General features: G+C 41.9%; 2 protein-coding genes and 1 non-coding gene across 3 annotated transcripts; 1 reads left to right on the top strand and 2 right to left on the bottom strand.

Moving 5' to 3' along the window:
• Positions 1 to 4,677: 4,677 nt before the first annotated feature.
• On the top strand, positions 4,678 to 13,779 carry ACAT2 (acetyl-CoA acetyltransferase 2). The gene is made up of 9 exons (XM_030944609.1): positions 4,678 to 4,837; positions 4,920 to 5,054; positions 6,182 to 6,363; positions 7,496 to 7,613; positions 8,402 to 8,545; positions 9,566 to 9,688; positions 10,399 to 10,553; positions 12,572 to 12,682; positions 13,249 to 13,779. Exons 1-9 carry the CDS (start codon positions 4,789 to 4,791, stop codon positions 13,414 to 13,416), a joined length of 1,185 nt encoding a protein of 394 aa, XP_030800469.1. The 5' UTR covers positions 4,678 to 4,788; the 3' UTR covers positions 13,417 to 13,779.
• Positions 13,681 to 22,338, bottom strand: TCP1 (t-complex 1). Its single transcript, XM_030944608.1, has 12 exons — positions 22,154 to 22,338; positions 20,524 to 20,609; positions 19,697 to 19,825; positions 19,221 to 19,318; positions 18,787 to 18,897; positions 17,917 to 18,098; positions 17,200 to 17,326; positions 16,691 to 16,866; positions 15,854 to 15,977; positions 14,714 to 14,906; positions 14,234 to 14,397; positions 13,681 to 13,985 (listed from the first exon to the last, which is right to left on the bottom strand). The coding sequence occupies exons 1-12, from the start codon at positions 22,224 to 22,226 to the stop codon at positions 13,769 to 13,771; spliced, it is 1,680 nt and encodes a 559-aa protein (XP_030800468.1). The 5' UTR covers positions 22,227 to 22,338; the 3' UTR covers positions 13,681 to 13,768.
• Positions 21,201 to 21,336, bottom strand: LOC115902862. Its single transcript, XR_004060656.1, has one exon. It is a non-coding gene; the product is annotated as a small nucleolar RNA SNORA29 (small nucleolar RNA).
• Positions 22,339 to 22,354: the final 16 nt, after the last annotated feature.

A 22,354-nucleotide genomic window follows, 5' to 3' on the forward strand; every position in this document is an offset into this window, starting at 1 on the left:
GCTGTAGCAAAGGCTGTCCTTGACTTGCAAGGACAGGAGATGGAGCAAGGCAAACCTGTGGTACATCTGCAGCAGAGAATGAACTCTCAGGAGCACTGGAAAAGGCTGCTGCAGCCTACAGGTGGGGGAGAAAGATAAAATCTGAGGATTGCACGGAGAGGAAAGTGATACAGAGAGGTCCTTCAGGTAACTACTAGGTAAAGAACTAGGCTGCAGAAAGCCCAAATTTGACATCAGAGAACTCTCTTTTAGAGAAGCTTCCTGAATGCAAGGCTGCAGGCTTGATGCTGTCTTTGTATCCCCTGCTAACATGCTTTTATGGGTCTTAGTGGAATTATCAGCTATTTTTCTTACATCTTTATAGCAAGAAGTAAATAAACTTCTTCAGAAAGCTCTTGCAATAATTACCTTTTATTTAACAGCTGTATATATATATATATACACAGTGAGTGAACTCCAGAGCCTGTCCTGAAGACATCCCTGACTGATAATCCATCCAGATACAATTACAACCAAATGGTGACTCAAGTTAAATTCATTTTTGGGGATGCTTGATGAATACTGTAAGGAGTACAGATATGCATATAGTTGCTAAGGATGTAAGCCCAGCTGTTTACTATATTTTTTTTTTAAATCATAGAAAGGCCAAGATAGTTTTATCAGTGCAAACATTTTCCTGACTGAGGGGAAGACTACATTTTTTACTTAAACACCAGTTAGATTATGGACATTACCTTACAAAAATGAATTCAAGGAAAACACAGATTGGTCTTAACACAGCCAAGGACATTTTATTGCCTTGATTTCCAAGAACCCTGTCAGTCACATGGGAGATTGAGAAATTTTAGAAAATGTAGCTCTTTACCTCACTGGGAAAACAGTGTGTCTCTCTGTTTTTAAAATATGCCTTATGTGCTGTACCTACTCATAGACAACTGAATGTCAGTCTACTGCTAAGAAAACCTGGAAAAAGAATGAATTGTCTTTCTACACATGAAGAAAGGTCTTAAAGTACTAAAGGCATTCAGGAAGCCTGAGTTCCCAAGGCAGATATTGTACCAATATTTGTGTATAAGACTTTATAGACTAGAAAATTTGCTGTCAATGGAAAGTTGTGAAATCTATTTTAAAAAATAAAATTATCTCATATTGAGATTTATTAAAGTAATTGGATTTTGTTTGGGTTTTTTTCCCTTTAAGAGGTGCAGCTTAGTTTTTATTAAAATCACATTCCCAACAAACCTGTTTTTGTGAATATTCATTGACCAAATGTCAGATTTAAGGAAAAAAAATCAAGGGCTTTGCATTTTGGTAACAATACTGATTTTTTTAAAAGGTCAGATTTAGAACAAAGTTATTTAGCAGGAGAGTAAATCAGTGAACACTGAAATCATCTAACTTCTCATCTATTTCTAATAAAACTGAGCCACCATTAACAAATGAAAATGCAAAAATCTTTGCACCTTGAGTGTTTCATTGAGGGCACTTGTCCATTTGATTGTGTTCATAGCAAAGTAGTAAATAAACTTTGTGCAACTGATAGCAGGTAAGATTTCTGTTCTGAATTGATTACTTCATTTCCCAGAGTTTAGATTTCTGAGAAATGGCAAAATGTACCAGCATAGGGCAGTAGTTTGTTATTGAGTATTATGCTGCTCATTAACTACATTGAATTTAAAAGCACAGCTGCATACTCCCATTCAGTAGTGTTTTTTCTCCATTTAAATAACTTAACTTTGATCTGTACCATGCATGTTTCATAATTATTTGCCTTTGTATGATTGCTACATTATTTTGCTACGTTACATGCCCCTTTTGTGCTTTTGGATCACAACCCTGGACATCATCCAAGCAGAGTTAAATAGAATACTGCAAAGCTGATAGACATACCAAGATAAAATTCATCTCTGTTGTTTTTGGGTGCTCCAACCTCATAGCAGGTTTGTCACTAATGTTGAGCTGCAAAACTTCTGCTGTTTGGGGCTGAGAGCAAAGGTGCAGCAGGTCGGTTCACTGGGGTGAGCTGGCCTCAAGGCCCTAAGGCTGCTTCATATTGGAACTTTTTCTGTCTGCTAGTGAACTGTGGGGAGGGAAGCTGAAGCCTTGCTTTATGTTCAATTCAATATTTGTAACATTTTAAATTCAAGAGAATCCTGTTCATAAGGGTTGCTTCAGGTGTAGTGTCAGTTGTGGACTTGGAACATGCACTGACATTTAATCTGAACTCATCTCACATTATTGACTTTGTATTTCCATTGATGGCCTTAAATTGTAATCAGTCAAATGTTGCATTAAGAATGACATGTTGGGATATGGTACAGTTGATAAACGAGGTTACTTGGTGCTGCCCTCATATGTCTGTGTTACTCACTCTCTACTGAATTTTGAAAATGTACAGGGACTACATTCATTCATTCAGGGTTGCTCAGGAACTGTACAATATTTTTCTAAAACAACCACTGTATTGCTTAAAATCCTACATTCCTGAGTTTTGCTTTTATGTTAGTTCTACTACTTGCTTAGTGATAGCCTTTTGAAAAGACACAAAACACATTTTTTCCCTCCAGATTTAATCTTACATTTTTGTCACTTTTATCAGCTGCTCTGAGTGCACAGCATCATTAAAGAAAAGCTGCATGTATGTTGCCAATTAATGCATCCTTTAATGCACCTTAGGAGACTGGTACATCAGTCTGCCTAAGCATTTAGCTGCCTCTGGGATTTTCCAGTGATTTCCTTTCCTGAAGATATCTGAGGGGATTCATCTCTTGCTGAAAGCTAGAAACCCCACAGTAACTGAAGAACACATGGTTTTCTGCTTTGGCCTGATCCTTCACAAAGACCAAACTACCTAAAAGGAGGAATGCATTTTGAGTGTTGGAGTCCTGCAGCATGATTTAGCAGAGTTATTGGTGAAATCTAGACCAATCTTGCTTTCCATAGCTGAAGTAGGATTTTTTCCCTACCTAGTAATGCTGTAGTTTCCTATCTAGTAATGCTGTAGTTTTTTACATTTTTAAAGCAAGAATAGAGGCTGATAGGAGTCAGAAGACTCCAACTCAGGGATCGTAGTGCTCCTGTTGCTCGTTGTGCCCTCACAGAAGGTTCAGATGCATTTTGCAGGTGCAGATTTAATACTGCATCATGTTCAGATTAGCCAACACGCAGGATGTGACCACAGGTGTACTGGTGTATTCACTGCATATATAACCACATTTATGTTTGTCAGTGTTTGTCATCACATGCTGTGTGCTTTTTTAGGACTTAATTTGTTCTGAGTTCACTGAGAGAACTTCTGTTCTCTCTGTGAAAACCTACAGAATTTTACTACCTGGATGGAAAAAAAAAGTCTCCCGACTTCGTAGCTAAGGTAGGAGCAACAGCACATTTTCTAACCATCTTCTTGGCCTTCAGATGCAAATTCAATGCAGTGCTTTGGTTGGCATGTCCCTTAGGCCGGGTATCCGTGAATGAGGAAGGAAGGAGTAAGGATTGAAGATCGAGGCTGTGCAATAGACCAGTTATTTCAGCCCGTGTAAATTGTTGTTAGTGTTACTGTTAGTTGTAACTGTTGTTACTTTGACTTACTTTCTTGGTTCCTCCCTTTATTCTATCTCTTCTTCCTCCAGATATCTTAATATTATTGCTTCCCACCTCGCATCTCTAGGCTTCCCACCTACATTTCCCCGCAGAGAAACATTCCTGCCTGCCCGTGCGGCTGTGGGTTGCGGCCACTGCTGCAGCCACCTCCTCTCCTTCCAGCTCCTGTGGCCGGCGCTGCTTTCTTCCAGACCACCTCGCCTTTCCCCTCGCAGCATCGCTTCCCACTGATCAGCCTGGGGAACAGCCCCCTGCTTGCCTCTTTCCTCAGGTCAGGCAGGAACAGCTTCTGGGCCAGCGGCGGAGCACTGCCAAATATAAATATAAATATAAATATAAATATAAATATAAATATAAAATAAAATAAAATAAATATAATATAAATATAAATATAAATATAAATATAAATACAAATACAAAAAATACAAATGTATCGAATCTATGTCAGGCTTCTGACATAGAAAATTAGAAATCTCTGAAATTAGAAAAATATTAAAAATATTTTAAAATTTAATATTTTGTTATTAAAATATTAATTTATAAATTTAAATATTAAAATAATAACAATATTTAAAGGGTGTTGGTAATCTCTGCGCATCAATTGCTGTGCAGATCAAACCAGCGATAGGCAGTTTTGTAGTTTTATTCAAATTATTATTCTTTCTCCCTGCGCGCGGAGATCCTAAGAAATGCCATCATGAAATAAACAAACTGTCCTTAAGGCTACAATACGACAAGAGAGCACTTGACCCGCACGCTTCATTTTGTAAAGAAGAATCCAGCCGGAGCTGGCAGCGGGCGCTGCGCGGGCACCGGGTGTGCGAGCGGCGGGCACGGGGAAGTGCCCAGCCCCGGCAGCCGCGGCGTGCCGGGCGGAGCCGCTCCTCTCTCCCGGGAAGGGAGGAGAAGGGGAAGGAAGGGAAGGGGCTGGGAAGGAATCGGCCAAGGCCGCCCCATCGATCGCCCCCAGGGGCCGGCCCGACCACGCCACCGCCCGCCCGGCCCCCGCGCTGTGCTCAGGTGTCCGGCGGCGAATCCCGTGCCCGGGCTCCGTCCTGCCGCCCCGCCCGGCGGCGGCGAGGGGCGGGACCGGCGCCGACTCCGCTTTCGCTCCGGCCGCCGCCGCCGCCGCTCGGGCTCTCGCCGCTCCGCTCCGCGCCCACCGCCGCCCCCGCTGCTGCCGCCGCCATGAGCGCGGATCCCGTCGTCTTCGTGTCGGCCGCCAGGACCGCCGTGGGTGAGAGGCGGCGACGGATGCTCGCGGCGGGGCTGGGCGGGTGTCCCGGTGCTGAGCTCTCCCTCTGTGTCCCCCCTGCCAGGCTCCTTCAACGGCGGGCTGTCGTCGCTCCCCGCGCACGAGCTGGGCGCCGCCGCCATCCGGGAGGTGCTGCGCCGGGCCGGGCTGGCCCCCGAGGAGGTGTCGGAGGTGATCCTGGGGCAGGTCCTCACCGCAGGTACGGCCCGGCGGCGGGACAGCATCCCTTCGGGGCTGTCCCATGGGAACGGCTCCAGTTTCACCTTCCAGGGCGTTATTGGGAACACGGTTCCTTAACAAAGGACTTGGGAGGCATCGTGGCTGCTTCTCCATACGCTCTGGGTGACCGAAAGGATGGGGTTTTGGAAAGGATGTTGTGGGAAGTTCGGTTTTTTTTAATTTCTGAAGTAGCCAACAGTGTATGTGTGAATGTCAGTTTCTTTTCTTTGTTATACCATCCTTCTCACCATGATTATCTCAGCTGCTAAATTTAACATTCTAAGTAATGATAGAGTCTGAGATTTTAAGAGCTAGGCCTGCATTTGTGTTTATCTGCCGGACTGACCTGCAAGATCTTGTGATGCAACTTGTTTGGAGACAAATATTTTGATTTAATGAAAATGTAACTCGGCAGGGAATTGTTTGTTTTGAACTTGCTCCTGCTTTTTCGAGGGTAATGTTTAATCAGTAGAATCATAGGCAGCTTTGTATTTTAAACATGGAGGAAGGAAATATATCTTTTTGTCTTAGATGATTCAGATTCCTCTGTATTTTCAGTTTGCTGAATGATGTGCTCCTCTTGTCCTTTGTGTACAAAGAGCTTTGGCCTCGGGAGATACAGATGAAGACTGTTTTCTTTGAATATAGTGCTCCTATTATCTCCATCAAGATCACAGCAAAGACTGGAAGGTTTCAGGTCCATCTGTGTATAGTTGTGGTTTTCGTTTCCATATGAACTTTCAGGGAAAGTTAACTGCTGGTGATGTACAGAAGATGTCAAAAAGAAACTCTTCAGAAAGTAGCAATTTAAATGATTTCTCATCCTACACATACAACAGGCTAGGGCTGATCTGAAGTAGCGTTTCCTCTGACCTGGCATCAAAAGCAGAGCTGTAGATATAAAACTATATCAGTAGCAGGCATTTATTGATCAATATAAATGAGAGAGGTTACCTGTTTATAGATTACTGCTGGACACTTCTCTACCCACCAGCTAAAAGGAGTGAGCTCTAAATTTTTGTGGAATCAGGGTATTGTGACCAGTGACAAGGTGGATGTTTGTGTTTTTAAGAGCAGACAAAAGCACAATGCTGCCTGTTCCCACAGGTGCTGGCCAGAACCCCGTGCGACAGGCCAGCGTGGCTGCGGGAATCCCGTACTCCGTGCCTGCCTGGAGCTGCCAGATGATCTGTGGGTCGGGCCTGAAGGCTGTGTGTCTGGCTGCTCAGTCCATACTGATGGGAGACTCCAGTGTCGTGGTCGCAGGGGGCATGGAGAGCATGAGCAAGGTAAAGCAGAGGGTTAGACTGGCCTTGCACTGATGTGCTGGGAGCAGAGAGCCCCGTGGTGAAACCCTGGCTCTCCAGGCTGGCACCTGGAGGCAGATTGGAAGGGTCACTGTGCTTGTGAGTGAATTTACATGTGCAACAGTAGCACACTACTTTTAAAAAACGACTTCATACTGTAGGTACTGAAAAGGGGCCCTACAAACACACACACTGCATTTAAAATTCCATTTTTATTTCCATCTAGCCCTGTTGCGGTCAATGATTTTTGTTGTCATCTCACTGCAGGTGTTCCATACTGTTTTCTCCTTATCACAAAAGTTTCATACCTTCTTGGTGTTTTCTCAGGGACTGCTCCTCCCAGTACTAACTCTTCTTCTTCCCAAAGCAGCCAACCAACTCCAGTTCCCTTCTCACCCAGCCACCCCACTCTTTTATAGCACTCTTCTCATTGGTTACAGATGTGGCCTGTTAAAGTCAGGCCTGTTCCTAATCTTTGCTAATTGGCCCAGCTGCAACTCCTTAGGGGTAAGATTACTTTCTACACTATCTTTATTTTCTAATATTCTAGCCCCCTACAGATTTTCCTGTGACATAGCACAATAGACAGGACTTTTGTATTGCAAGAAGCCCAGAGAAGGAATAACTGAAAATGTTATTGTTTGCCAAGAAATTAGAGCTTGGAAAGAAAGCAAAGCAGTTTTATTTCAAGGTGTTCATCCCAAGGCTGTATTCAGGAATGGGTCTGAGCTGGTGATCTGATTCCCAAGAAATGGATGGCCTCTTCTGCCGGGGCTCAGCTGCCCATGCTGAAAGTGATGTTAACATTCCCTGATAGCAGAGTGCAATTGGGAACTACCTGGAGCAGGCTAGTAGAATGGGAGAGCTACAGCCATGTAGCCCAGCAATGATAGATTTGGTCTGTGGAGAGGAAACAACACTTGCAGTGTGGTGGTCTGCTACCAGGGGAATGCACAGGCCAAATGGCACGCCAGCTGGCAGGCTCTGGAGGGGCAGGCAGCTGGAGAGATTGCCAGGGTTTGGGACGGGTATCTCCAGCCACCAGGCAGGGGTCTGTCTGAATTGTGTACTGGAGATGTAAACATCTCACTCCTTTCAAAATATGCTTTTGCAGGCTCCTCATGTCATTCACATGCGAGCTGGGGTCAAAATGGGAGAGGCTTCCTTACAGGACACCATAATCCTTGATGGCCTTACAGATGCTTTTTATCAGTATCACATGGGCATAACAGGTAAGTGATGACAGTCCATAAAATGAAATGGTCAACTGAAAGAATTCACTGACAAGGAATTTCAGAAATCTGAAGTTACACATATCATGTTTCAAGCTGTCTTTATGTTGTAGTCATGAAAAAAAAAAGAAAGAAAGAAATATGTAATAATTAAAGGCATTGAAGGCATTTTCTGTTTTGTTTGTAAAGCTGCTGCTTTGGGATTTTCTTCTGTCTGAGCTAAACTCTCTGCACCTCTTCTACATCTGAGAAATTTAATTTCAGAAAAAATATAAATAAAATAAACCCTGTACATAACTGGAGCATTCAGCAGCACAGGTTTATGGTGGGGGTGAGTTACATAAAGTGCCCTGTGGATATACATGGTTCTGCAGCTTCAGGTTATTGCACCCTGGTTGGCCTGGTCAGCCAACTGCTTTTCTAGACCCTGCTTGTGAAACAGAGTGGCTGCAGAGCAGTTCTCTTTCCTGAAGTGGCTGTAGAGAGTTCCTGTAGAGAGATCTGAGCAGAGAACTACAGAGAAGAAATAAACTACAAAAGCTTGTTTGCATTTGTATTTAATTTGGTAATATCATCTAGGAGGAGATTCCACACAAAAATTTTCACCCTCAAGTATATATACAGTAGAAAATCATGAGTAAACAAAATTAGGAAATCGGAATGAAAATGGTTCAACAAACTCAGCTGCTTGCCACAGCAAACGTTAATGACTATGTTTGTGCTTACAATTTTGCAACTTAAAATTTTGGCATTTCCTGATGGCAGTTTGCATTTTGTTTTTGTTTCAGCTGAAAATGTGGCCAAGAAGTGGCAAGTCAGCAGAGGGGATCAAGACCAACTTGCTGTACAGTCACAAAACAGGGCAGAGGCAGCACAGAAAGCTGGCTATTTTACAAAAGAAATTGTTCCTGTTCTTGTACCTTCTAAAAAAGGTAGGTGTGAATGGATAATGAGAGCTGATTTTAAGGAAAAAAATCTATTTTCTGCTATGGCTCCTGTAATCAGGGGATGGTTTCCCACTTACACAGCCTTTTTGGCCTGTTGCTCTCTTTTTCAGCTTTCAGCGGTTATATTTTAAATAAGAGAGAAGCAATGCAAATGTGGAATATCTCAGTGTATCTTTCTGCAAATAGTAATAGTGTGTTTTATTGGAGATAGAATAACAACCTAGACAAAGCACTGACTTAACATAGGCTTAGATATGGTACCAAAATCAGTGTTTTTCATTTTCTTAAGACTCCTGCTGCACCAAACTTAAAACAGTCATATTGATCTGGCAAACCTTGCCCACCTAGTAAAATACAGAGTGACAATAGTTAGGGTTACTAGTTAATTGTGTAGTCAGGTTACATATAATGGGTATGTTTCTCTTTAGATTTGTGAGGGATATAAAAAGACCTATTACAATGCTTGAGCCAAGGTCTGTTTCTTGAGCAGGGGAATTCCCCAGCTCCTTGTGAGGTAGATGCAAAAACTGAATTTTCCAAAAAGCAGTCAATAATCAGTTCTTCAACAATTCCATTGAACAGGCCCTGCAGAAAAAGTCCTGGCTTTAGGCTGACTACTATTTCACAATAACAGTTTAGATAATCATATTCAATGACACTTGACTATTCTTTGTAACAAGATTACCAGAAGTATCATTTGAAATATAACCTGCTGAAAGAGAAGGTATTGGGTTAGGAGCAGCAAGAACAATACTGGCTTTTGCATAACTAGACAGGTAGTGTTTGTCTTAGGAAACCTGAGCTGTCTGCCCTGCTAGAAGGAGCTGGAGGGTTACAGCTGTTTGTTAAACTGCCCTGAGTTGGCAGCTGTCTCCAGTGCAAGAATGCCTTGTTGGTTGAAGGGAATATGGGGTATGTTCCCACTCAGCATGTTGTTTTTGCTTTCTGTTCGCGATGTGTTTGTGTGATTAGACACTCTTGTGAGCATAATGCTCTGTTTTGCAGGTCCTATAGAAGTTAAAATAGATGAACACCCTCGACATGGGAGCAACCTGGAAACAGTGGCAAAGTTAAAGCCCTGTTTTCTGACAGATGGGACTGGGACAGTAACAGCAGCTAATGCTTCAGGTTGGTCCATCTGGCTTAAATGATGTGGAGAAGAACAGTAGCTGCTTTTGGCTCAAGGCAGGGCCTCTGTGAGGGGTGTGGCTGCTGTGTGTTCACTGCTTTGCCGGAAATGGCAATGTGTTTGACAACGTAGGTAGAACTCCATTTTAGATGTGGTGGAGGATTTCTTTAGAAAGTTGTCTTTTGTTTCCTTGTTTCCTATGAAACAATACAAGAGTTTGGGCAATAACAGCAGTATTTGATAGGCTGGAAGGAATATTTCTTTTTAAAACTGTCTAAGAGTTTCTGACACTGCAGGTTTGGACAGTGGAAAACTTAATGATTCATGTTTGAAAATGTTTCTCCTGTGGGACTGCCACAAGCAGCTTTTAAACATCTTCCTGTGTCTTTATGCTGCTCCTTCCAAACAAGTCTCTGCTATGCTGCTCTGCCTAACAAGTCTGATGTACTTTTTTTTCAGATTTTACTTTGATTTTTCCACCTGCTGCTTTCCAAATAGAATCACAAATGTGTCACATTTACAGCAATATAGTTTCAAGTGTTTGTGGCAGAGAACAGACTTAGCTGGTATGAGCAGTACCGACCTAAACCAGTAAATTATTTGTGATTTTTGTTTTGTCTAGATTGTGATTTTATGCAAGCAGGAGAAAGTGGCACAGTAAAAGCCATGAAGTCCAATAAATACATTCAAGTTGTTTGTTGTTCCACAGGTTTAAATGATGGAGCTGCAGCTGTTCTTCTAATGAAGAAATCAGAAGCTGCTAGGAGAGGTCTTATGCCTTTGGCTCGGATTGTATCTTGGGCTCAGACAGGTATAGATCCATCTATTATGGGAGTAGGGCCCATTTCAGCAATAAGGAAAGCTGTAAGTAATCACTTATCTATATATCCATAATGCTAAAACTCTTGGTTTTAACGGGTTTTTGTTTTCTGGCCATGTCTTGGTTTTGCCCTGTCCTAAAGAAAACTCAGTAGGAAAAAAGTAAACTATGTGAAAAACAGACTCAAAATAGTGTAGTATATAAGATTAGGAATCCTAGTGCTACTAGGCTAGTACCTACATGTTGGAAAAAGAAAACCCAAATGCATGTGTATAAATGGACTTCAGAGCATAAACTAGTCAGGTTTGTGAAAAGGTACCTAGATAACCGAGGAGGCTAAAGATCAAATGTCAGGGATGCTGTAACTAACCTAATTCAGTGATACAGTTCTGATGCTGTGTCTGGCCAGGTTAATTTTCAGATCATTGCCTGAATGTATTTGCAATAGTACAACACTGAGGGAAGGGCCACTGAGTGCCATCTGCATAAGCCAATGGGACTGTGTCCTTTATGTTTCAGTTTGGCCTGCAAAAAGCTTGGGAGCTTACAAATTGGCAGGAAGGTGCATTCCAAAACCACATCTAACTTGCTCAGAGCATTACTGACCCACTGATGTGCTCAGTGTTCAGTCCACAGGACAAGGTTCTCCATGCCCCTGGGAGCAGCCCTGCTGGTACCACACTGCTTGCTTATGCATCCATAACCCATAGCAGCCCCAGCTGATTATCTGTTAAAGCTTAGCTATGAAAGTAAACATAAAAAGAGCTAACATATTTGCTTCAATGTTCCTTATTTTTTTAATACTGTGTAAAGGTCTTATTTTGTTCACCTCTGTAATGTCCTGGTGATGTGGAGGTCTGACCTGAACTCACCCAAGCTCTGTGGCTTTTGACAAGAAAATCGGAACTATAATGCTAAAAAGCTTTTTCTTACCATATCTCAAACTGTTCTTTTAAATGAAGGGTGCAGTAACTGCATATACAATACAGTTTTAGTATAAACTGTGGGGCAGACAAGCTGTAACTGTATACAAACTATGAAAAAAGGCACACTACTTCAGAGCGTGGTCCTAATAATACCAAGGTTGTGGCTTCAATTCCTTTGTGGGCCATTTAAGAGTTGGACTTGATGATCCTCATGGGTCCCTTCCAACTCAGCATATTCTGTGATTAAACTTTGTGTGTTACCATATGTTCAGACCCTCCACGCATTGTTTATCACTTCAGAATTTTAGAGTAGCACTTTATAGTAAGAGAATGACTATGTTATACATTAAGTGTTACAATAACATTGTGTACCTTAAGCTTTTCCCAGAAGAGTGGGATACTCCATACTGTCTATTTTATCTATAGAAAAAGGCTCCCCTCCTTGACTGTATCCTCAGAGGTGGACCAGTCTGGCCACCCTAGGTTGTAAAACATCAATGGTGATGATTCTGCTGATAAAGTATTGCTGTTAGAAACAAAGCGAGTGGAAGTAAAAATGTACACATGTGAAACATGCCTAAGCCTGTACCAGAGTAGGCAATTGCATCACAAATTTCTCAACTGAAAACATGAGCCAAACTAGCTTCAAAGAGTCACTGGTGAAATGCTTAAAGTGCCAGCTTTCAATGTAAAGGCAGGAGAGACTGGACAAATCGGATGTGGCACTGATCACTAATGGTTGACACCACATTATTTCCTGTTTAAAAGTCTCTGTTAACAGAGACTCCCTAATGGAGTCAGACTATGTCCTAAAAAAATTGCTTTTAATCTCTTACAGCCTGCTTCTGAATGCAGTGCTTATTGTAGTAAGGGCACCAGGTACAGTTTGATTTTCACAATTGCACCACCAGTGCTGCTACATGTAAAATCAGTGAAGATTTTTATGAGCAGTCAGCATTATTGTACTGACTTGTACTGACTTGTCTGACACTGTAGTCAACACTGGCTATAAAAGATTGTTTTCCTTCAACTTTTCTAAAGCTTCAAATCACGCAATTTACATCTTAGGAAAAGCTTCCTCTGGTGCTAAGGAAGAGCTAAAAGATAATAAGGTCTTATTTGCACTGTTTTCTCAGATTGACAAAGCTGGCTGGACTCTGGAACAAGTTGACCTGTTTGAAATTAATGAAGCCTTTGCGTCACTATCTGTTGCAATTTCAAAAGAACTGAAAGTAAACCCAGAAAAGGTAATGATTTGTAGGCCGGCATTAGCTTACTTCCTGTAATTCAAACTTGTCCCATTCTGTGCATGTGGATTGTAAAGATGAGCACAGCTCTCTTGCAATCCCTTTGGTAAACAAATAGGGTGGGAGCTCCAGCAGGCTTTTCCTCACACTGCTGTGTCCGCTGGCTTTGCTAGCAGACAGTATCCCAGCTGAACAACTTCCAGGGTTGTTGCAATGGATTTTTCTGCAAATCTAGGCAACTGCTCAAACATATTTAATTCAGAATTTGAATTTGCTGCCTCAAGTATATTTGCCACAGTATTATTTCAGTGATGGCAAAAAGCATGGGTATTATTCTCCCCTCCCTAAATTCACCTCTTCAGAGTGAAGATTGCACTCTTGCAGAAGCAATACCGATTAGTACCAGCTGCTGCACTCATATGCACTTTCTTGCATGAAGTGAGGTTTGGGGTTTCAAGCTCACAAATAATTAAAGGCTAGATCCCAGTGAAGTCATTGATGTTGAAAATCAGCTAAGCCAGTTAAATGTTCTTGGCTGTCTATATTGGCTTTTTTTTTTCTTTTAGGTCAATATACAAGGTGGAGCTATTGCTCTTGGCCACCCTCTGGGCGCCTCTGGTTGTCGCATCCTTGTAACTCTCCTCTACGCACTGGAACGAACTGGTGGAAAACGTGGTGTTGCTGCTCTCTGTATAGGAGGAGGAATGGGAATAGCCATGTGTGTTGAGAGATAAATGTGAGGGAATGAATGAACAGCTAGTGTGAACTAGCTTTGAAACATTTTACTAATAAACTTCTAATAACATTTTAACAGCTAACATTTTGTTTTGCCTACATGTAAGTAAGCTTACACCATTACTTTTTGACTCTCAAGCACTGACTTGACAAAGAGGTCAGTGGTTACTGCAGGCACACTAGTTGCTAACATGCTCTAGAGCCTAAATTCTCACTGCAAGGACCAAGCTTGCTTTCAAAAATTAAGTTTGTTCACAAGAAAATAGCAGCAACATTCAACCACTTGTTTTATTAACATTTTAGTTATAAGAGTGGGAAGTGTAAGTGAAACAAACATAAATAAAGCCTAAGTTATTCTTCAAGTGCTCCAGACTGAACTGCATCCTCGTAGCACCCTCCTCTTTCTTCTTTAGTTTCAGGGTGCAGTTTAATAAGATCATCAATTCGAAGAATAGTAATTGCAGCTTCTGTTGCAAACTTGAGGCTCTTAGTTTTGACCATGGTTGGTTCAAAGACGCCAGCTTGCTTGTTATCACGAGGTTTTCCATTGATCAAGTCAAGTCCAATCCTGAAAAGAAGGAATTCTGTCAGATGGAGAGGGAGAAACACCAGAAATACAGCTGGGAGCATGCTGGGTAGCTACTGCTTCATTACAGCAATACATACACACAACTGAAGGGCAGGGGAAAAGGAGTTCACTGATAACTTTTTTTTTTTACTATGCAAATCATGGTTCAGTAAACTGGGAGAACAATTTTCCATCTAGGTCACCAACCCACATCACTTTTACCAGCCTTCTACCAGACAGATACTTGCCATTTCAGATTTTTGCGATCTGGGTTAACTTGAGCCTCATTGTGGAATGCTCTCAACTTTGCAACAAGATCTGTGGCATCCTGAGCAGCATTTACTGCCAATGTATTTGGAATTACTAAGAGGGATCTTGCAAATTCTGCTATTGCAAGTTGTTCACGTGATCCCTAGAAAGAGGAAAAAAGTTTTTAAACCGATACTACATCAAGAGAGGAAAAAATAGAGCCAGAATCAAGAACAGCACTAATAGGGAGGGGTTTTCACATGCAAAACCTGTGTTTGGGTCAAAAAACCCATAGAATCTAATTATGAGAGAAAGAATTAACTAATATCCTCCATTTTGAAGAACCATCTTAGATTCTGTAAGATGATTATGTTTCCATGAACCACAGAAATTACTTCTAGTAGATGAAAATAAACGCCTGGAGATTCATGGTGCAAGTCTAACACATACACACCACTGCTGCTTTGTGCAAGACTTACCATGCTGGTTGCATAATTTTCAAGATATATTGAGAGTGCTGCCTCTACAGCACCACCACCTGGGACAACAGACTTGGATTCCAAAACCCTTTTGACAACACAGAGAGCATCATGTATAGATCGCTCCATTTCATCACACATGAAGTCATTGGCTCCTCTCAAGATAATTGATGCTGAAGTACGAGCCTTTGTACTAAGAAAAGGAATCAGAAGTCAGCTGTGTTGGATGGAACCTAGATTAAAATTTTTCTTGGTAAATTTTTTCTTCTAAAGCCAAGTTCAGTTGAGCCTCATTATTTCAACATTTAAAAGAAAATCTTAACATTATTATGTGCCCTTGCAGGATACATACATTGTAACTTAGTCACCATTTTAATGTCTAACATGCATGCATCTAGTTTGAATTTTAATCTTTTAAAGAAAGATACCTATCAAAGTGAGATGACAAGATGTTTCCTCATCAAAGAGGGGAAAGCATACTTAGATAGTAAGAAAGACCCATTTTGCACAGCCCCACAACCCCATTAAATAAGTTAATGACTGCCAATGTTAGAGAAAAGGCTGTCACATGTAGCTGACACACAAGTGCCATGGGCAGGGTGTGTCATTCACGCTCAAATGACACCACAGGAACATGAATACCCAGAAGGGATAGTGGAAGGCAGTGGAAAAGTTATTATCCAAAGTACATTCTTGTTAAATGAATTGATATTTAAGTCTTCAGGTACCAGACAGCAGTGACAGCAGCACAACTGAACACAGTCTTCACTACAAATGGAAAGATTTAGCTCACACCTCTTTATTCAGATGAAATTACTTAGATGGTACCTACTTCCCTTTACCATCTCTAAAGGGAAGCCAGTTTAGAAACATTTGTTTATAAACAAAAATTTAAGTAAAAACTGCCTAGCAATTTGATTGTTTTCATATACTGTAGTTCACAAAATGTATCCAGCTCCAGCGAAAGAGACTAAGTACTGATACTTTCACCTCTAATTTGCACTGGATTTCTGTTTAACTATTTTCCCATGTTTTTAACTACTCCAACCACTCAGACAACATGAAGTAAATAAATAGAATTTTATCTCAAACTTAGTAGAGAACATATATAAAACTGAGTATATTTAAAAGGATCCTTACTTCTTGATTAGAATCAGCTCATCATCACAGATTCTCTCTTGAATTACTTCCTCTGCCTGTCCCAGCATTAATGCCTCAAAACTCTCCTCACCTTCAAGGTTTGCAAGGGTTGAACAAATGGTTGCTTTAACAAACAAACAAAAAAATGAAGTTAACATTCAATTCCTGCACATTATCCTTTGCCCACTTCCCTGAATAGGTGTACAGAAAGAAAAGCAGAAATAAAAGCTGTGTTGAATAGATTTTTCTTGAACAACACTTCTAGTTCTCAGGCAGCAATTCAGTATTTCTAACTGATAAACTGCTTCTTTTGTTCAACTTTTACAGCACTTCTTTTTGCACAGCCAGTACAAGTTCCCATGTTTTACCACAATGAAAAAGTTTTCTTCCAAATTTAAGAACTGACAGATAAAAATATGTACAAGACCAGATTTTTTAAAAAGTATGGTTCAGCGATTTAGGAGTTCTTTATTCATCTCGAACTATCTAAACAATGTACTTAACTGTCTAAACAGAGGCTTATGAATGCATGCATAATAAAGACTTCTAAATAAACACAGATTATGGCTCCTATTCCACAAAAGGCCAGTCTTCACAGTGCCAGGCAACTGCTTCTCCTCCCACAGTACATCTTCAACAATCAAGTTTTACAATACTACTACTTTGACAAAGGTCACTTAAAAGCAACAGTAAAGCTAAAAAGAAGTGTCTCAGCTTTACTCATCCTGACCTTGAAGGTTAAGAAGTTGTATTTTAAAAATGAGTTAAGAAATAACTTAACAACAGCTACTACTTTGAAGAATAAATTATAAACCAGTCATTCTTACACAGACATACCTCCTGATGCCTTAGCAATCCGCTTAAGGTCCTTTTTTACGACTCTTCGTACTGCCATAGCTCCAGCATCAACGAAGTATTTCAGACACATATCATCAATACCTCCAGTGGTGAGAATCACATTGGCACCAGTGGCCAGAATCTTCTGGATTCTTTCTTTGGTAATATCTGACTCTCTGCAAAGATGAATGTCAAAGTTATAAAAAGGTATTAAAAAAATATACCATCACATCTTGTCAGCCAACTTCCTGAAACCTTAATGCAGAGCTCTGCAAGAATGCACCACTGCAAAAACATACTTGCATTTCTTGAAAACTGACTTAATACTAGTTCTGCCTCCAGAAGTGAAGGCTTCTTCCATTACTATTTGGTATTGGTGGGAAACATTAACATTCAAAAAATTTTTTACCTCTTGCACTCAGCCAAAATAAGATTGAGCCACCTCAACTGAAGAGACCAAATCAAGTCTGTGAAACCCCACTGCCTCAGTTATTCAAGCTTCCACACACCTCTGCCTTATCTGGTCCAGCTTCTCAGGGTCTGAGATAACAACCTGAACACCAAGCTTCATTTTTGCTTTCTGCAGGCTGAAGTCAAGGCATGCAATCTTTGCATTAACTATTCTCTTGGTCATACCTGATGAGGAAAAATAAGCAAGAATGATTTTGTCAAATTGATTTAACAGAACATCAAGTCAGCATCAGAGATTAAAATTAGCATTACTTTCACATTTCAGAGTCCTACTGTTTGCTTCTCCACCTTCAGTTCTGCCCTACTGCAGAAAAATGCCAATCGAGATTTTCCTGTGTTACCTTTTTACATACCCTGTCCCCAGAATATGCGTGACCATGACAATCTGACCTGTTGGTCTCACATCCTCTAAGTCACGTAATCACAGAACAGCTCTGCTAAATGAACCGTTCCCCACAAACCTGGCAGTGGGTCCCCAAAAGGGAAGTGTTGAAGTTCCACCAGACCACAATGCTACTTTGCTGACACTGATCCAGGGAAACCACAGCAACTCACCAACACTTTTTGGATCACTGCTAGCTGGCAGGCTCTAGTCTAAGAAACACTGGTGAAGTGCGCAATTTTGTGTTCCTGTTTAATTGTTCTGGAACTGAAAACCCACATGACTTGCAATGAGCACAGCCAGTAAGGAGAGCGATGCAGAAAGATGAAGAGGACTGAGGTGAGATGGAGGATTTCTGGAACCCTGTCCTTACCCTGGGAGCCCACCACGCAGTTGAGCGCGTAGCCGTTGACAAGAATGCTCTCCTTCTGGCTGCGGCCGTGGGCCTTCAGAACATTGACCGAGTTGATGGGGTAGCGAGCCTGACCCTTCTGGTCTGTGTATTTAACTGCCAGGGCAGCATCCACCACCATGTTAGCAAAGAAATCACCATCACTGAGAGGCTGTTAAGGTTAAAACTGAAGCAGGAAACTAGTATGATTCTTAAGGGGAAAAAAAAACCAACCAAAACCAACCATGAACAGAAATAACTGACAGTGCCAAAACTAAGTTTTCAGAAAAGAGCTTCAGAAAGGCATGTAAGTGCAAGCTCTCCTTACCATTGTATTAAAGGAAAGAGTCATTCTAAAAGCTGAAACACTGGTAGGAAATTATGACAGACTAGTATGAAACCTGCATTTTATGTACCTTTTGTTGTTAAAGAAAAATATGTCTCCTATGGTCAGTCTGCACAAAAGCTAAAAATGCAGGTTTTTCTGTGCCCATGGAGTAAAATTCAACTTTCTTTCCTCTGATTCACTCCCAGGTACTTCTGTTATGTTACACATTTTTCTATTCACACAACTCTTTATCTCCTCTCCCTAACAAGCAAAGCAATTGTTAGGAAACATTACCCTTTAAAAGCTATCATGATGTGCTAACCCAGATTTAAATAAATTGGGAAGAGTTTGAACATGCTTTCCTATGCCAGGTCACAATACCTGTAAAACGCCCATTATAAACACAACAGCTTCAATACTGTGTCATGTTCACAAAAATGGCTGCCAAGGACACTCCAGCCTAGCTACTGAAGCTCCCTAATCAACCACTCTTACTTCACTCACTTGATCAATTTAAAGGATACACTCCTATGATTTTCGAGGACATTGATGTTTTAGCAGCATTAATTAGGCACTCCCTGCCCAACTCATCTGTGTTAATAACAAGATTTTCATTGATGTAGCGAACAGCTTCCCTGTAAAATAAAGACAAATATACTAGTAAAGAACTACCCCCACAAAAAGACAAAAACTTCCAAGTTTTCAGCTCTTCTAAAATGCTACCTCAAAGAACAAAGGGATAAAATCAATTGCTCTCGAAGAACAGTAACATGGCTGTCATTCCTTTACATGATTATAGAAATACAACAAAAAAAACCAAAAACAAACAAGAAAATCCAACCCAAACTAACCAAAACCCCAGCACCCCTGCAACAAACCACCATATTCCACTTGGCACCAACAAGTCTGTATTAATGCAGTCACAAAATGCTGAAATTCAACTGTATCAGTTTCTTACTTGCAGGCAAGTCTGTATCCACCAATAATGGAGGTAGGATGAATTTTCTGTTTCACCAGCTCATCTGCATTTTTGAGAAGTTCTGCAGCAATAATTACCTGTTTGAAATACAAACATTAAATATGTGCATTCCACATAAGCAAAGTAAGTACCTTGTGCAACGCAGAACTAAAACCAGTTTCTGGTGTGAGGTGAGAGCTACCTAATTCCAACCCCACCAATGTATCTGAAGTCTCAGGCAAATTTCCAGCACTCAGCATCCTTGTTCATACTTCACTTCTTGCAGCTGTTAAAAATTAAAAACCTAAATTCAGCCTCTATGACCAACCTCCAATATAGGAAAAATCAATAATAAAACAGAAGTGAGTGAATTCCCTTCTGGAGCATCACTTTGCATATGGAAACTAGCATCTATGGAAAACACCAAATCTAAACACTGACTTTCAATATATCTGCCTGTGAAACTTGCTACATACCACTGAGGTGGTCCCATCACCAACTTCTTTGTCCTGCAGGTCTGCCAGCTCACAAAGGACTTTTGCAGCAGGATGTTCCACTTCCAGCAGTTTCAGAATGGTTGCACCATCATTAGTAATGGTCACATCCTAATTTTCAGAAATCAAATGTGCATATGAGGTATATTTCTATTACACTTTCACTGTTGCATTTTATAATGGTCATACAGAAATTAATTATTCCTTGCAATTGCCCATAAAATGGCTATTTATAACAAAACTTTACTGCTTCTTTTTAGCGTGGAGTCCCATTCTAGCAACAGAAATGTTACCAGTGCAGAATCTGCACTTTCTTTTGACCAGAAAAGCCTTTATGGTACAGAAACTCATCATTCATTTTGCAAATACTGGGTAAGTAGTCATGCAATGACTTCCCTCCGAAAGAGTATTTTATTACATCAGTCTAGAAAATGACAAACTTTCTTCAATTGCTTGAAATATTTTAAAATACAAAATACTGCTTAAAAGTTTGTTATGAATTACTTGAATTATGTCAGCACCTGTTAAACCTGGCTTAAATGGTGAAACTCTCTTCTTGCAATCTGATCTGTATTTTAAGCAGTTACAGAGACTTACCTACAGAAATTAAATAACTGTAACACATACATTGCCACAATAGATGAAACTAAAATGATGTAACACACAATAGTCAATTTTACCACAGTTCTCCTACCCCTCACAGGATAAAACAGGCACAGGCACATTAGGCACATGAAGCACACTAAGTGGAAGCACTTTTACACAGGAATACAAGCCCTCCTGACACTTCTTAAAGTAACATTACTTACCCCAATATCATCCACCAACATCTTATCCAGACCAACTGGCCCAAGAGAACTTTTCACAATATTGGCAATAGCAGAGGCAGCAGTAACTGAATACATAAAAGAAATAAAGAAAAAAAAGTTTTATCTTCCCAGCTTTAGGATGATTCTCAGGATTGTAAGAAACAGTGCCAAGAATGAACAGATCAGGAACTTGACAACAAGTGATCTAATCTAGCATTACATTTCAGCCTATCTAACCTGAAGTTTTACCTTACTTTGCTAGGCTTGCTGCTACTAAAAAATACAATCATACAATCTGTGCCAAACCTCACTCTTCCCTCCTGGCTGGTATAGCTAACTAAGCTGAGTGACCAGAAAAAGAATGGCTTCTCTGCTGTCTCGGTAAGATGGAGGACAGGACTCAGGTCAGAGGAGCAGTGTTGTTAGATCAGGAGGGGTTGGTAGCACTGCTGCTTTTGACTGCAGCAGCTGTGCCACAAGACCTCACTCTCACTTAGTTCTCAGTTCTGGGCAGACAGAGAACAACGGCATCACCACACATCAATCAGTAAAACATCCTTTGGTTCTTATCAGGCCTGTGACTGAAACAAAACATTTACTTCTGCAACTAAGTCACCGAAAAGTGACTTTTGAGTCACTACTAAAACAATACAAAGCCTCTAAAACACTGGCTCATTTAAAGGTTGTTCTGCCATCTTCATATAGGAAAAAGATACAAGCAACCTTTTCCTTCAGACCATGGCAAGTTTTTCTCTATCCCACAAGCATAGCCACTTAATCTAGAAATTGACAAAGTGGTAGTTAAATGGGAACAGTTATAACTCAGAGACCTTAAAACAACACATCAATTTATTTTGCTTAGGCGGATTAATGTCAGCTTTCTGGAAGAAATAACCAAAGGTGCCATTATCACGTGAAATCTCACTCGTGAATTAAAGCAAGGCTCGTAAATTTTAAGTAGTTGCCTAAAGTACCATCAGAGATACAGGAAAGAATCTCAGTTTGATTGGGAAGCAAGTTTTGGCTTCTTCCTTTGTCTTTTGTCTACTCAGAATCTGAGATCGGTCTCGGAATTTGCAGCCTTCCCTCGGGTCTTGGGGTTCAATCCGGAGCAATGGGTAACGAGATTGAGAAGCGCAGTTACAGACACGCATTGCGAGGGTGGTCCCCACTCTCCGAAGCAGGTTATTTATTCCCTGTGCTGGGCAGCGGGGACCTTCCCCAGCTGCTCCTTTCCCTGCAGAATTCCCCGCAGGCCTTGCAGGCTCAGGCCCTACGCGGTCGGGACGGGCAGAGCGGCCTCCGTGCAGCAGCAGCAGCAGCCGCCCTGGCCCGGTGTTTGGGACGGAGGGAGGGGGACGCGGGGTCGCCACTCAGAATCCTGGAAGCGGCGCGGGATGGCATGCGTTCCTCTGCCGCCGCCCTCCCTCCATCCTCCCTTTACTCCCTCCCTGCAGGCAGCAGCGGCCCGGGACGGAAGGAATCTCTCGAGAGGAGCGGCAGTTCCCGAGCAGAGCGGGGCGGGAGAGCACATGGCAGGGGTGACCATGGCCGCGCCATGTTCGCTCCCTGCTGCCCCTCCCTTCCCCCCCCCGCTCCCCCGGCCCTCGCCGGGGCGCGCCTCCCTTACCGTTTTGCGTGCGGACCGTGTCGCCGCTGGTCCGCTCGCCGAACACGGCCAGGGGCCCCTCCATCGTCGACATCTTGCCGCCCGGGCGCGGCGCCACACGCTCAGGGAAGGGACGGGAGGGCGCGGAGAGGCGGGATGGCCGGGGCGGCGCGAGGCACGCTGGGAACGCGCCCCGCTACGCGCGGGGGCGGTGGGGCGGGG

This window comes from Camarhynchus parvulus, chromosome 3 (genome assembly GCF_901933205.1).
Source record: "Camarhynchus parvulus chromosome 3, STF_HiC, whole genome shotgun sequence".
Taxonomy (NCBI): Eukaryota; Metazoa; Chordata; class Aves; order Passeriformes; family Thraupidae; genus Camarhynchus; species Camarhynchus parvulus.

Excerpts from the sequence above, each read along its gene's own strand:
- ACAT2 (XM_030944609.1), top strand. The coding sequence starts at position 4,789 with ATGAGCGCGGATCCCGTCGTCTTCGTGTCGGCCGCCAGGACCGCCGTG. Across the intron at positions 5,055-6,181 it reads GGGGCAGGTCCTCACCGCAG|GTGCTGGCCAGAACCCCGTG; the intron begins GTACGGCCCGGC and ends CTGTTCCCACAG. Across the intron at positions 8,546-9,565 it reads TCTTGTACCTTCTAAAAAAG|GTCCTATAGAAGTTAAAATA; the intron begins GTAGGTGTGAAT and ends TCTGTTTTGCAG.
- TCP1 (XM_030944608.1), bottom strand. The coding sequence starts at position 22,226 with ATGTCGACGATGGAGGGGCCCCTGGCCGTGTTCGGCGAGCGGACCAGC. Across the intron at positions 19,826-20,523 it reads TGTTGGTGGATGATATTGGG|GATGTGACCATTACTAATGA; the intron begins GTAAGTAATGTT and ends TCTGAAAATTAG. Across the intron at positions 13,986-14,233 it reads GATCGCAAAAATCTGAAATG|GATTGGACTTGACTTGATCA; the intron begins GCAAGTATCTGT and ends CCTTCTTTTCAG.